The 16,100-nt window shown below is 37.9% G+C and overlaps 2 protein-coding genes across 2 annotated transcripts; one reads left to right on the top strand and one right to left on the bottom strand.

The window, feature by feature from the left end:
- The first annotated feature begins 1,047 nt into the window (after positions 1-1,047).
- Positions 1,048-4,282, top strand: LOC107751749 (myristoylated alanine-rich C-kinase substrate-like). The gene is made up of 2 exons (XM_016567514.1): positions 1,048-1,293; positions 2,710-4,282. Exons 1-2 carry the CDS (start codon positions 1,207-1,209, stop codon positions 3,301-3,303), a joined length of 681 nt encoding a protein of 226 aa, XP_016423000.1. The 5' UTR covers positions 1,048-1,206; the 3' UTR covers positions 3,304-4,282.
- A 1,028-nt stretch (positions 4,283-5,310) lies between these two features.
- LOC107751807 (collagen alpha-1(X) chain-like) lies at positions 5,311-10,064 on the bottom strand. Its single transcript, XM_016567579.1, has 3 exons — positions 9,987-10,064; positions 9,564-9,696; positions 5,311-7,686 (listed from the first exon to the last, which is right to left on the bottom strand). The coding sequence occupies exons 2-3, from the start codon at positions 9,679-9,681 to the stop codon at positions 5,846-5,848; spliced, it is 1,959 nt and encodes a 652-aa protein (XP_016423065.1). The 5' UTR covers positions 9,682-9,696; positions 9,987-10,064; the 3' UTR covers positions 5,311-5,845.
- Between the last annotated feature and the right edge of the window lie 6,036 nt (positions 10,065-16,100).

Genomic DNA, 16,100 nt, shown 5'->3' with positions numbered 1-16,100 from the left:
TCATGTTAATTTAGATCATTGTTGATCAAATGCCACAATTAACATATTTCCCTAAAGTATGAAATCTGTTTTATACTGTTCATTTACTTCCTGTTATTTTAATTTTATAATAAATTTATGTTTTTTAAAGATAAATGTCCAGTTTGCACAAATCCGTTTGGTGTAGTGAATAGGCTTTAATGTTTTAGGGCTTCTCTGTTTAACAAAACATAAATCAGCTTAATATGCAATATAAATCTTCCCTCCTATTCCTGGATTACTCAGGCAGATCATTCACTCGTTCAGACGTAACCAAATATTTCACCATTGCACATTTACAATATTATTATTGTTTATGAGCAATCTGCTGTGATGTTGAGCAGTTGCCATGGTGACGTGAGTTAGTATGGTGATGTGAAAGCACACTTTATTTCAGTGCATTCAAAACAGCTCCGTCTGGGTTGACAATAAACTGTGACTGAATCTAGGTCACCAGGATTCCTCAGAATGAATTCATCATGCATGCAGTGTGTGTGACTGAATGTTTATATTGGAAAATTGAAATCCAAGGTTGGAGCGTTGCAAATGAAATGCTTACAAACCTTTGTGTTGGCCTATGTAGTGTCTATAGATAAAGTAGCATAATGCATACTCAGCCATTTAAATCTATGGTGTTTACTTTCTCCCTTCATATTTTGAATAAACCAAAAGAAAGATTTTTTTTAAGAGACAGGGTTATGAAAAAAACAACAACCGCAAAGACCAAAGGAGAGAAAGAAATAAAACCAGCAGTAAAAAGAAAAGCAAAATCTTTGTGACTGGATACATTGGTACTGAATCACCAGTTGCTGGTTGCGAGCCCTTCCTCCCCTCCAGTGCGTGAGTGTAACCCCTCCCCCCGGCTTCACGCAGGCCTCTGATTGGCTCACGCCGCTCTTCTGTGACGTCAGGGGTATTTGGGCGTTGTATCCAGCATCTCATTATCAAAAGAGAACAATTTCATTATCTCCATCTCTTATCCCAAAATAATATATTTTATTTGAGAGAGTGCTGTAATTAGTATTTATTCTCGATCAGTTGATCACAGCTTCACCTCTCGTTATCTCCTTTCCGCGGTTTTATTTGAAAACAGACGCTCTTGAGAGCGAGCACGCGACGCGTCTGAGGGAGAAGCTCGCGCTCTTTGTTTATTCATTTGATCTGCGATTCTTTGTTGCGCGTGAAAGCATGGGAGCGCAAATCTCCAAAAACGGAGCAAAAGACGAGACTGCTGCCGAAAAACCAGCCGAGGCTGCGAATAAATCAAACGGGCAGGTAATAACTTTAATTATTATGTATGTGCAGGCGTGTGAATGTTTTGAGGGGGTGTGCAGTACCAAAAACCAAGTCGGTTCAAATGAACAATGAGCCGATCAACAAAGGGACTCTCCACTTTCCACTCAAAACCAGCACTTTGTATTAAATATCGACGTTATTGTTGTATGAAATTGAATGATGAGCATACATGTGTTACATTTAGTGTAAATTACATTTTTCTAATTTGCACGTTGATTGGAATAACGTTAGACCCCCCCTATGCAATCAGTGCGTTTAAACGACAAGTTAATTTTTTTCTTTTAAAATCGTATAATTACGAATACGGTACAATTCGGTGATTCCATTCCGATTTTTAAAAACGAGTTAAATAGGAACATCTTCGTAGTTTTATCAAGCTTTTCCGTCGTGCAAAGCCATTTCGGTAAAATCACCACGCCTTTATCGCATCTTCTTGATAAAATGGAAGTACAAATGGAAGCCATGAGACGCAATCCATGGATTTAATATGAGAAATGGCTTTAATATGAGAAGTGGCCTTGCAAGACTGTGTTTGCACTTAACACGATGATCTCCTCGGTTTGATCAGGGCTGGTGGATCTACTCGTCCATCTTGCAACGCTTTCATTTAAAGTGCCCCTATTATGGATTTTTTAAAATTACCTTTCATGCAGTGTGTAACACAACTCTAAGTGAATGAAAACATCCTGCAAAGTTTAAAATCTAAAAGTGCACCGTGTATAAAGTTATTGTCTCTCAAAATAAAGAGTCTACTCTGAATCATCGAAACAAGTCGTTTTTAAAACGAATCCCAAGCCGTTTCATGTTGACGTCGACATGAAACATTAGCATATTGCCCGCCCACTTGTTGGTATTTTCCTTGGAGCAGGTCTGAATGAAAATGCAAATTAATTCTTTGCCACTAGGTGCCGCTTTTAGAGCAGTAAAAATAGCTGTTTCCCCGGTAACGCTGTACACAAAGCAGTCATTACAGGCAAGATGCGGACCAATCACCGCAGATTAGTGTCACGCAAAGGAGGGTTTTGGAAAAATTAATCATTGAGCGAATCGTTTGGGAGTCGTTGAGCAAGTAAGGTAAAAATAAATGCATATTATAAGACAATGAAAGTGTATTTTGACCTTGCATGCATGTCAACCTGTCGTTGGGGACTCCCAAAACCAAAATATGAACCTTTCATTACCCATAATAGGGGCACTTTAAATGGCAACAGCATCAGCCAGACAAAGTGCATGAGACTTCACCCACGTGGGGAACCTATAGACTCAAGATAGTGTTTTTCATACAGCCTCTTGTATTTAGTAGGTTGTAAATATGCGAAATTAATGCAAACAATTGTTTTTAATCTTTACACAGTGCAAAAACAGCTTATATGAAGCATTTTCTTATTCCCACAGGAGAATGGCCATGCTAAAACCAATAGGAATGCCTCTCCAAATGCAGAAGCAGCCACGGAGGATGTGCAGGCCAATGGAAAGCACTCTGCTGATGGGGAGGTAAAAGCAGAGGAAGGAGGTGCAGAGAAAGCTGCTCCTGAGGGTGAAGTGGAGAGTTCCGCCGTCGCGAATGGTGAAGACACAGCCAAAACAGAAGAAAACGGTTCTGCTTCGGCGAGCAGTGAGCCTGCCAAAACCAAAAAGCGCTTCTCCTTTAAGAAACCATTCAAACTTAGCGGCTTCTCTTTTAAGAAGAGCGCCAAACAGGATGCAGAAGGTGGAGAGGCGGCAGCAGCGGCTGTGGAGAACGGTGAACAGAAGAAGGATGCTGAACCTGAATCTGAGGAGGCCAAGCCTGAGGCCTCCTGCGACGAGAACAAGACGGAGGCTCCAGCTGAGGAACCGAAAGCTGAGGAACCAGATGAAAACAAAGAGGAAAAACCATCCAATGAGGTAGCTGAAGAGAAGCCAGCTGAGGAGAAGCAAGCAGAGGCTGCTCCTCAGGAACCAGCAGCCGCAGAGAGCTCCGATGCCCCAGCCGCTGCCACAGAGTAAGATGGAAGGTGAAAAGCCCGTTTTAGATGAAGTCCGAGGAGCACAAACATGGAAAATTTGTACAAAAACCAATGACATTTCAAACCTTCTGTTTTCTCCCATACTTTCATCCATTCCTGTTCCATCCACTACATTGTATATGGCATTTTGAAGGAAGGAAGTTGGATGGAATGATTGGAAGTGAAAGGCACATTTTCCCCCATGTTTTTCATAATTTTTTGTAGCAGTTGTGTAAGTTGTGTGGGTGTGTGTGTGGATGAATGAGATAAATAGAGCATTGCTTGTTTCAAATGTTTTTTTTTTTGTGTTAATTTTCTTTTGTAGGTGAACTATGTTAGTGTCGTAAGGACATTGAGTTAAAATGTTAGTTGAAGGTACTGGTGCCATACAATTGGGTAAATCAAGCGTGTGGGAAAAGGAGCTATCAGAAACAACATCATTGAACAATTTACAGGTGTTACTGGTCAGTTCTCATTTGATTTTACTGTCATCATTATATGAATCACTAAAACAGGTGCTCAAAACCTCAGCAGCTGCATTGTGCAATACCGCAGCATTATGTATTGGTATTGGCTTTTGTCATTGCTGGATTTGACGATGTTGAAAATGGCTTTATCGTGTTTTCTTTTTTAATATTAATGGTATCAACTGAAGTTTTTTTTTCTCTCTCTCTTTCTGGAAATAATCCTGTTTCAATGAGAATGATGTTCTGAAATGTTTAACATCAAAACATTTGACCTGTCATGTGTAATGCAGTCCAAGTGGTTTTTATTCCAGCAGAGTTCCACAAATGTTTGAAAAATTGCCGGTGCAATCGTCAAGTAGATTTTTATTTTTTTTTCTTTCCTGTAAATACTTCAGCACCATCTCTACTTGATTTTTAAATGGAATGTAACTGTGTGCAAATCGTTCACAATGCTTCTTTTACCCCTTAATTTTAGGGGCACTCAAAACAAAAATAAAGGATTTAGACAGACAATATATTACTTTTGTTTGCGTGTTGATTTTGCAACATTGTCTTTATAATATAATTTCTTAATGTGATTTTAAGATTTTTACAATAGAATAATGTGAAACATGTTGGTTGAGGTCTTCTATCCTTCCATCACCATCTCTACCATCAAACCCATTGTGGCAACATATATTGAACAACAGCACCATGATAAAACATTTATGTGATTATATGAGGGTTTGTAGGCTTTATTCCACCTCTTTCTCATATCACAAAGACCTTAAGGTATGAAAAACATTTTATGTGTTGTGTATTTATCCTCAGCACTGGTAAATGCCGTTCTTCTAAATTCCAAGAAAAGCCAAATGCTTTCTAAGTATAAAATTAATGTTAACAGACACTACTCAGGTTTTTAGCCTACCACAGAAGCTAAAGATAATTTAGAACCATGCATTTTCTGCGCTCCAAAATGAACACCACTAATCTAACAACCACAAGATGGGTGTGTTTTCACCCAATATTCCTGTTTCTAGTTTAAATGCTGGATGTTCATCTTATATATGGCAATGTTAAACTTGTGGCTCTCATAGATGGTAACGACTTTACCCTCCAGGTGCTCTTGTCTTCATTTTTTTTTATTCAACCACTTCCCTCAAACCCTCCAAATGCAGTGCCTGCGGCTTGTGGCTCCCAGCTGATTGCTTCCACCCAGCGTCTTCTGTTTGACTTGTCTCTCCACCTAACCCACATCTTTTGGTTGACTGGGTGAACATAACACAGTCATCAAAGCATAATCATTTATTTCCCTCTTCTGTTTTTAAGGCACTACTCTTGAAACTACAGAATTTTCTATTATCATTATAATTTTTTTTTGCAACCACCAACACAAAATAGAAATATATCAATTTAGACATGTACTGTTGTAATTCCGTTGCATTGCATACCACTTTGTAGTTACCCTTGTTTTAAAAAAAATCACAACAAATGACTCATGAAATTATTCAGCATACTAAAACACAAACACAGACAGGAACTCTTTAGGAAATATTTTATTTTAGGCATTATGGTTTACAGAGCAAAATTAATCATACGGGATAACATTTATAGATGTTTATTTGTTTGCTTGTGAGTTTGTTTTTCATCATTTTCACCATATCACAATGTTCAAGTCAAATATAATGATGTCAGGAAGAGCACTCTCTCTGTTTAATCAGTAAGGATATAAGGACAACAATAACAGTAAAAATAAGACACAAAGATTTTAATTAGCCATTGTGATCAGCAACAAGAAAACAAAAAGACAAAACAAAAAACAACAAGGAAAAGACATGAAATTATCAGGACACAACTTCACATGCTCGATCCACACACAAAAAATGAAATTGTTAAGGTTTTAACTATTTCTATCCCTGATAACATGTTACATAAATTACTTCCTTCTTATTGGCACCACTGCTTGGAATTTTCAAGTTGATATGCTTGTATTTCTCAGAACAATAGCACAGTCTGTTGTGCATCAAGGTTTGCAGAACAGGATATTCTGTTTGAGAAATAGTGATGTTTCATAAGTGATGTGGTTGGATCACCTTATCACGTAGAGGCAATCAGGAACCCAGAGAAAGAGCAATGGACATTATCAGCGGCAAAGACACCATTAGCCTCAGCATCAGGGATCTGGATATATACAGTGTCCTGCTCATTGAGCTGAAGGACAGAACTACCAGACATCTGGTCCACAAATCCCTTGTTGTACTCATCATAGGTGAACATGACTGGATCACCATTTTTATAAAGTGCCACTAAAGCATTAGCACCATTCACATGCATGCTATAGGAGAAGTAATAAATTCCTGGAATCTGGCAGGTGAACAGGCCTGTCTCAGGATCATAATGCTGCTCTGCATTATACAGAATCTGATCAAACTTAATTGGGGTACCAGATGGGGGATAAGGTGTCACAGTTGCAACAGTGAATGCAGACACAGGACTTTTGACAAGAACTGGGAATGTAGTTTCACTTTGGGCCTTCTCAAATATGACCTCACCAGGAGGACCAGCAGGGCCGGGAGGTCCAGCAGGACCTGTAAGTCCAGCAGGTCCATCAGATCCAGGAAGTCCAGGTGGACCCTGAGGCCCAGGAATTCCCTTGGCAGCCAAACCAGCTGGGCCAGGTGATCCAGGGAGACCTGGGTGACCTTTAAGGCCAGTTGGGCCTGAAGGACCTGCTGGGCCAACAGGGCCTCTTGCTCCAGGAGCTCCTGCCTCTCCGTTTTCACCTGCTGCTCCAGGATATCCTGGAAGACCTTTTGGTCCACCAGGTCCGGGTGTTCCTGGGGTACCAGGAGCCCCTGTTTGGCCAGCATCTCCTTTGTTACCAGGAGCACCTGTAACTCCCCTTGAACCAGGTTGGCCTGTTGCCCCTGGATAACCCTGCTTGCCTTCAATGCCTTGGGGTCCCTGTTCTCCCTTGTGCCCCTTCAGCCCTGGAGGTCCCATTGGACCTTGACCACCCTTATCACCTGTTGCTCCCCTCTCACCTGGGAAACCTCTTGACCCCTGAGGACCAGCTGGACCCATAGGACCAGTAGCACCTGAATATCCAGTGTGCCCTTTAACACCTGGCTCACCTTTCTGACCTGTTGTACCTGGGCTACCAGCTACTCCCCTCTCACCTTTTGCACCAGGTTCACCTGGTTTGCCATAACCTGGAATGCCAGGAGCACCAGTAGCACCAGTTGCACCTTGTGGACCTTTGGGGCCAGCATGGCCAGGCATACCTGGGGCACCATTCTCACCTGGCTTGCCAGGCATTCCAATTCCAGGAGCACCCGTGTGACCTTTTGGACCTGATGGACCCATGGGTCCAGGTTCCCCATCACGGCCAGGTGAGCCTGATTTACCTGGTTCACCAGGAAGTCCAGATTTGCCAGGTCTTCCAACACCAGGCTCACCAGGCTTTCCAGGAGCGCCCACTGATCCTGCTGGACCACTCTCACCTGGTGGCCCCTGAACCCCAATACCCCTTTCTCCTTTTTGTCCTGGTGCACCAGGAATACCTGGATGTCCTTTAATACCTGGCGCACCCTGTGGTCCCATTGTTCCTGGCAGACCTGCTGGTCCAGGTTTGCCTGTTGCAGAAATGCCTGCTGGTCCAGGGATACCAACAGGACCAGGCATGCCTCTGGGGCCTTGAGTACCGGGTGCACCAGAATCTCCTTTAAGTCCATGTGCACCTGTGGCTCCAGGTTTGCCAGGTCCACCTGGAGTACCAGGTTTTCCAGGTGCTGAGTAACCAGCAGGACCAGGTGGTCCAGGGGGTCCCTGTGGCCCTGGCAGTCCTTCACCATCTTCTCCTCGGTCTCCAGGGGGGCCAGGAGGTCCAGGTGGGCCTGGCTCACCAGGGATGCCTGGTTCTCCTGCTACAGATACCACTGGAATAAAACAAGAAGTATATCAGTGGCAATATTCATAGACATTATGTACATCAGTGGCGATAATCAGTTATAGGTAGAATTGTCACATTCCAATTGATGTTTTCATGCAATTCTGTATTTTATGTGATCTAAATGAGATTGACTGCAAATAAGTATAATATACTACGAGTACAATATACCAGTATAAAACTGATAATATACAGTGTTGCTAGAGATCTGGACAGATAACATTTGGACAGATTTTAGAAATGTCTGACCAAAAGTGGTCCTATAACCATATAACATTTCTGCCTCTTTGGGAAGTGTTTGGCTATAGAATGTTCCACAGATATAACTACAGGCTTTTTGAAATAGAGCTGTTTTCCTACGAAGCAGGAAGTCAGTATCGATTTGATTGTGAGTATGTAGGTATGCTCTACAGATCCACTATAAAGTCCTTTTTTATTCAAGCTCCTTTTATAAAAACAGTGTTCATACATCATAAATAATACATTTTAAAACTTAAAATAATACATTTTAAAATTTCAGACCTGATATATTGTTGATTTACAACAAATCTATATGTATACAGTTATACAAACAGTTGTATGTTAAATTATAAAAAATGTTTTTGTAATTTTTGTGAAAAAAGTGCTTGTTTCAAATGTAACATTTTAACTTTAAATCTTATATCTGTGATTCTGTTATTTATCTTCAGAAACATTTCACTTCCTGCAATTGCATGCTTTATTGCTATATTGTTGATAAATAAACTTGACCGGACAAAGGCCTACCAGAACATTTATCCAAAGACCTTACGAGACAAAGTACTTTAGTATTTCATGTATTTTATATATTTTTGTATTCGTACTAATATCAGAACCATCAGCTATCTGTATTGCATTACAATACACACTCCTTTTTGTGCATTTTGTAATTCCACTGGAGAATATAATTCTTGTTTAATATATATATATATATATATATGCGGCTAGGGCTCCAGTTTTATGATTGCCTTCATGTGGTCAAATCTATTGGTTTGTAAACTGCATCATACCAAAAGTCATTCTTCTAGGCACAGCTTTCATGAAACAAAACAGATGTGTCTAGATTTAGCTGTGACACACCCAGACAAATCACTTTTCAACATGTCTCTAAGAAGCTAATTCTAAATAGCTGTTCATAACCTTTAAAAGTTGGTTGGTTTTTATGTGCATATACTTTCATATCTAAAACACTGAATTGCTTCTACTCAAACAAATCATACAAATCTGTACAGTATTTTATTGTACAGTAATACCAATCTAAGGATGACTTCAATTATTATATTTGAACTTTGCGGATTTCATCAAACCATGCAGTTAAACACAATATAAGAAAATAGACAGAAAACAGATAACATACTGAATCTTTCATACATTCTTTAACGTATTGTTCAACACTCCAGACTGGAACTTAGTGAAACATATGGAGAGAGAGGACAAAGATGTATGTGTTTTACATGGAACTAAAGGATCAGTTTTATGTAAAATGTCTTTTTGCTACCTAAACTAAAATGATTTAAAAAATGACTTCCAGTATACAATCAGAGACAACAGAACAGACTTTATAATATGATGCATCTGTAAAGGCATGACATGTTTTTGCCTACAATGAATCTACAATTTGAATATTCAAAACTTCGACAGCAACCAATCAGTGTGCTGGTTTCTACTCATATAGCTTTGCTATGTGCATACATAATTTTTCCCTAAGATTTGTTTTGCCTGCATTAAAACTCAATGTAGCATTCACATGCTAATCTATTACGTCTTTAGATCAAACATGACAGACAGAAACAAATCTTCAGTGCCCTGCAGAAAGCAAAGAGAAGCATTTTTTAATTTTAAACATACCATGGCTTTTCACTGAGTACTGGGGGGCCTTCATCACCTTCTTGACAACATATCTCTCACCATGGGCAGCCGTCAAGGCAACCAGGAGAAGAAGGATGCTTGCTACTCTTAGTTCCATTCTCTGAGGTCAAATCTGCAATGGAATTGAAAGAGTTAGATGTGATGATGTGAAGAAAACTGCTGTTGGTGAAGGTTGAAACATTCTAATGGAACAATTGGTTCAGCCATTTTTAAAGTAAACAACAGCTGACAACCATAAACTATGATTTCAGCTTCCATTCCATTAATAATAACTTTGTTTAAACTATAACTCAAAGTAGTAATAAGAGCACCCTCCCATCTGCACCTGCTGATAGGTGTCATTCAATATCATCGCCTAGTTCCCCAAAACCAAAGAAAAGGGGGAAAAAAATGGACACCTACCGGCATACTTGGGTTCCAAATAAATAAAAAATTTAACACAGCCGCGGCTCCCACTTCTGAATATCCTTGAGGTCAGAGCCAGACAGGATCTGCTGCTGCCTAGCACAATGATGTGGGTTTTTATACCATATCTGGCCCTTGCATCATTAAAAAAGCACCTACCACACTAGTACCTCCCCTCTTATCGCAAGGCTGTAATTACCAAGCACATTTGCCCACTGTTGGCATGTCACTTCAGGATGGCTTTTTCTTTGACTGTTTAGACCCATGATTAGATCTTGTTAAGCTCCCCTCAAAGCTGCAAAAGATGCATTTAAGTCCTAAATTTGGGTCGAAAAATGTCATGGATAGACTGTATGATGTGGACTTCCCTATGTATTGTTGTTATCTTTAGAAACATGATGTAAACAATAATTCACACAGAATTCTATCTATCTATCTATCTATCTAAAATTAAAAACATCAACAATTAAACAATAATCACATAAAAGTGTTTTTTTTTTTGCTGTTAGCATTGCAAATGTGTTTTGTGTAATTTTTGACTGTATCTACAGATAGATTGATAGATAGATAGATAGATAGATAGATTACACAAAACAATACTAACGTTAAAAAAAACACACTATTAGAAAACAAAGCTAACTTGTATGTGAATAATTTTTTACATCATGTTTCTGTTTTCAGACAGATAAAAAGTGTCTAATTGCACATTTCTAAATAGAATGATTTCAAACTGTTTTAAAGCCATCACAAAACTGCTATTGAAAATCACTTCCAATTTCAGCCTTGTCTGGTTGCCTTTACAAATTCCTCACTTTTTTGGACTGTCTGGTGCATTTGAATTTCTCCCAGAAAAACATATACAAAAACATTAGGGGGAAGACAGATTCAGCAGGTTGGTGTGGTAACGGAAAACCTCCTGCTGTCCATAACAACAAACATGATGGATCCAAATGTCCCTGACCATTAGAGAGCATATTTAACTCTTTTTCTTGAGAAATGCACATACAGGGGCCACTTGGACTCTGTTTGTTCAGAGTGTCTGTTCGGAGAGTGTGTGAGGCTTTCATAAAATGTACTATTTCAGGCCAAACAAGTTTATGGTTCTTTACGTGTGTATTTTTGTAAGTGCTTCACCCAGAAACAGCTAATAAAGAATATATAAAAAGACGTTCTGGAAAATACATCTGACTTTGACTTTTTTACCCTCTTGTGTGGGGTTACGATGAAAAGTTCACAAAGCGTCCAGAAGGGGGCGCACATTTTGTACAGTACCCTTTAAGAGCATGTCTGTGTATGTTTTTGGATTTGTCAGCATCTTCATCAATAAGCATTTCTTGCCATTATGGTCCTTTCATCATGTTTTATTTCCTTAAATTAGGTCTTCTCAAACAGCTATCCCACACTTTCCGAGGCTGCTGCTGGAGTTTTTCCCAATTTATTTTTGGGTGCATGGGAAACGTGCACACCCAATTAATCATACCCTCTAGTCTACAACACAAGAGTAGTCTTGAGGTATGATCACTATCAGCTATGTGCGGCAGTCAACAGCTCCTAAATCTTTACATAATAACATATACTGTATGGTTCAGCCCATATATGATTTTATATATGATATAGGCCTACTACTGTTAACTGAAGCAGAAAGACCAGGTTGAATGGAAGATCCCTTTGCACACATGATGGAAGATTTGAGCCACATAGCGTATCATTAAGTGCTCCTTGAACATGAAGTTTGTTTCAACATCTCCAATTTTCAGAATTAGTCTCAATCATGTATAATTTTCCAAAGTGGTGCCTTGACATACTAAATAGTTTTAAACAGTAATTGCATTTGACGAGCATTGTTTTAACATGTTCTGCTCTGGAAAACCAACTTTGACCTGGTAAAATACGCCATTGCTGAGAAAATGAAGACATGCTGTTTTATAGACATGGCATGACATCTAAAAGAAAGATCACAATATCAGCTGTTGGCAGCATGTGTTTGATTACAACCTACACTCAGACATTTAATTTCTTCCAAGACAGGATTTTTCCTCTTCCTTTAATTCTGATAATTTATTCACTCTCATGTTGCTTCAAACCTGCATGTTATTTTGTGAAAAAGGTGAAAGGTTTCTTAAAATGATCATTTACGGTGACCATGTACACACCTGCTCAAACATTTGGGATCAGTAAAGAAGTCACATGCTCAGGCTGCATTTATTTGATCAAAAATAAAGTAAATAAAGTAATGTTGTGAAATATGTTTATAATGAAAATAATTTTTTTAAAAATGGAAAGACAAAAAGCTGAATTTTTTAGCAGCCAGTGCTTCAGACTTCAGTATCACATATGATCCTTCAGAAGTCAATCTAATATGCTGATGTACTATTATAATCACGATTAAAAATGGTTGTGCTGCTTAATATATATTTCTCCGGGTTCTTTGATGAATAGAAAGCAAGTATTTGAAATAGCCATTTTTTGTGACAATGTAAATGTATTTATTGTCACTTTAAATCAATGGAATGCATCCTTGCGGAATAAAAGTATTCATTTCTTTCAACAAAAAAAGTATAAATCAAGCTTAATAGCTCAGCTTTGAGTTATGGACTAAAATTGAATTAGCTAATTGAGTTGAACTAGTTGTGTTAGTTGAACTGAGTCACTGGCAAATTGCTTGTGATCTTCCTCATTTGTAAGTCATTAAAATAATGGATAAAAGCTAAATAAATAAATGCACATGTAAAACAATTATTCGTAAATGAACTGATCTGGTTCTTGAGTTCAACTCACTGCCTCAGTGATCTGATTCTTGAGCTAACAGCTCATTGGAAGGCAGGAGTATCAGAGGAAAAACATCTGAAATTTCTCCTTCTGTGTTCCACAATAACAGCACATGGGTTAGGAATGACATGAGGATGAGTAAATTAAAAATCTTGAGTGAACTGAAAGTGTTTTTTAACGCCATGAACACTTTCCTTTCTGCTGCTGACAACAGTTCTTTCTAAATGTGTCATCGCACCTCCTGCAGTGAAGTCTCCAGCAAACATAAATTTTTGCAAGCTATGTTTGTGTTTACAACCCACTAAGCAGGCGAGTGACTCAAAATGCTACTAACATTTAGTTTAATGACAGAGCAAGTATGGGTGGAGTCTGTCTTTTTGTAACATTTTCAGGTTCAGTTCATTTATGTCCTCCTTTTAAAAATGGTCAAAACGAGCAGCATGGAGAGTTTTTCATTCCTCATCTCAAAACCAGAGAGCTCAAGATGTGTCCACCTGATGAAATCATGCTTGTGTTTGCTGTATAGGTCATTAAAAGTCTATATTGTCATGTGAGTGATTTAGTTTTCTTTTTATGAGCTGTGTGATAGGGCCATAAAATGACACAGCACTTAAGTTACGGTGACTTCACTTTGCAGTAACAAAGATGGAGAACGAAAGAAATAACTTGGTCTTTCAGCCAAGTAGGCCTCTGTTAAACTCATTACACTCTCTGACCCTCTTGTTGTGGTTACCATCTTACTTTATAATAACATTATGGCCTGAATTGTAGGCATTAATAAAAGTAACAAGATACTGTACATCTGAAATAATTGTCTACAGAAAGCTACTGGTTAATATGTGTATTCAGTGCCATTACAGACACTAAAATTCTACTATAATGATTTCTAAAAGGGACAGTTGACCCAAAAATTTAAATTCTGTCACCATTTTACCACCCTCATGTCATTTCATGTCATTTCAGTATTACTGACTTTCTTCTAGAGAACGCAAGAAACACTGGAATTCATCGACTTTGATTATGGACAAAAAATAAATAAATAAATAATAATTAAAAAACGACATTTTTCAAAATATCTTCTTTTGTGTGCCACAGATGAAAGTCATACAGGTTTAAATGATAAAAAAAATGGGTAACAAAATTGGGGGAACTATTCTGTTAAATCACTGAGCCCCTGCTGGTGAATATTATAACTACACCATTCCTGGGGCAAAAAGCCTTTTTCTCTATTAATGACCATTGAAAATTTGGGGGGGGGAAATGCCAGCATCACAGAAAATACTACTACTACTACTACTACTAATAATAATTTTATTTTTCTGATTATTATTTTTTTTTTTATGATATTTGTTCATTCAAAAATAGTTGTGTTTTGATGGAAAAAATAGCTACCAGTGCAGAAATCCCAAATATTTAAATTACAGTAAATGTTTTGCTATTCAAAAGCAGTTGCATATTTTGATAACTATAATATAGAGATCGTGTTGTTAGCTAATCATATTGCTATGTTGGTAGCTATTTTTTTTCCCATCAAAATACACAGATACTTTTGAATGGCAAAGCATCTTTAATTTAATAAATTTCATTAAAGTATAGATGTTTTGTCATTTAAAAGCACCTGTGTATTCTCACAAAAAAAGAGGAATTTCGTTATATAGATGTTTTGAAAAAAGGACCTATATAGAAATCACAAATATTTAATTACTTTCCAGATTTTTTGCCATTCAGACGTGTCTGTGCATTCTGACTGAAAAAGATAAATAAATTGTAAATATTTTATTAAATTATAGTATATGTTTTGTCAATCAACAGAAAAAAATACTGCCAGGACCACTGATTTTGCAAACTATACAGTACACTTCGGACAGTCACCCTTAAGCAACCTGGGGTCAAGTGTTTTATTGAGCGCTACAATGGTAGTAGTGCAGGTTTGAACCTCCAAGCTTCATTAGCTTTAGCAATGTGATATTTGAAGATACATAAGCAGATGTTTCTGGCTCACTTCCCAGTGACCAGAGCACTTCCTCACCCAGGAGAAGAACATGCTATATAATAATTATTGGTTGATGTAACAGGGAACTGCCTTTGAGTGAGAGCTAAAGATACCCCATCTGGATTGGGACACAAATTTAAGATTTCAATAAACTAACTGTACCACTAAAAGCTACTTTGAGCTTTATGAATGGAAGGGTGGATGGGAACTACTCAACTAGACTGTTGGTGAAATTATAGGGTCTTGGAAATAGGCACTCTGAAACTGGTCTTTGGGACGTTATTCATCAAGCATGAAACGTTAAGCGAAAGCAGATACCATCATTGTTATTTGTCCCAAGTGGTAGTATATAGATCACAGACACTTGAAAAAATTTGAAAGTGAAAGGTGTATTGATGGAGTTAAACGCATTACTGGATTCACTCGCGTTTCATCTCAACCTATAGGTGGGTCTTCTGAAAGCATCGGCAACAAAGAAACTCTTTCTTTGGAGTTGGTATGTCTGATCCTCTATACCTTTCAGACATGTCTCACCTTTCACTCTTTTATGACAGCATGGGAGAAAAAAAATATATCCTTTACTTCAGGGAATCAGAATCACTTAAAGGAATTGGTTAAATAAAGCTACCTAATGGGTTTTTCAGAACATAAATTTGGGTGGTTAAGTCTTAAGTATTTAAAGATAATAACTGATCCAAGAGTGTGTTCCAAAGATAATTGCAGGTTTTCTGTCTGTAAGAAACAATTTAAGCGTTTTAGAATAAAACACGACAAACATCTAAAAGCCTGAAGAACACTTTGGAGTTTAGGAAAGTGTTCTGAAATGCAATAGTCAAGTCACTGTGAAATATTATAATAGGCGCACAAAAAAAGACATGGCTTTATCAATTGGATCGAACATACACACTTTATAAACGTGTATCTGAAAAGAACTTGAAGCTAAATTATTGATGTTAGTTTGAATAACTAGTTTGTTGATATTGTTTAAAAAACAATATATTTTACAGTTATAAACAGCTGCTATTCATGTGACAAAAAAATATATATAGACATTTTAATCAATATTGTAATCTCAAAAAATGTAATTTGAAATGTAGGGTCGGGACTGGGGACTTTCACCGGTTGCTGGTTTGATTTTCAGATGCATCGGACTCAAAAATTAATGCAATCTTGCAGTCAGTTGGGGAGGGGTGGAGTTTAAACAGACTAAATGATAGGAGAAGTCTGGCATATATCACTATGGAGATTAATTAAACATTGCTATGTCAATAAAAATAATTTAATTGGAGGTATCATTCAATATAACATGCTATAGCTAATATGCATTTACAAAATAAAAAGTGAAAAAA

This window comes from Sinocyclocheilus rhinocerous, unplaced genomic scaffold (genome assembly GCF_001515625.1).
Source record: "Sinocyclocheilus rhinocerous isolate Xijiao unplaced genomic scaffold, SAMN03320098_v1.1 scaffold993, whole genome shotgun sequence".
NCBI lineage: Eukaryota > Metazoa > Chordata > Actinopteri > Cypriniformes > Cyprinidae > Sinocyclocheilus > Sinocyclocheilus rhinocerous.
Note: the sequence above shows the minus strand (reverse complement) of the source record. Positions and strands in the feature narration are given on the sequence as shown.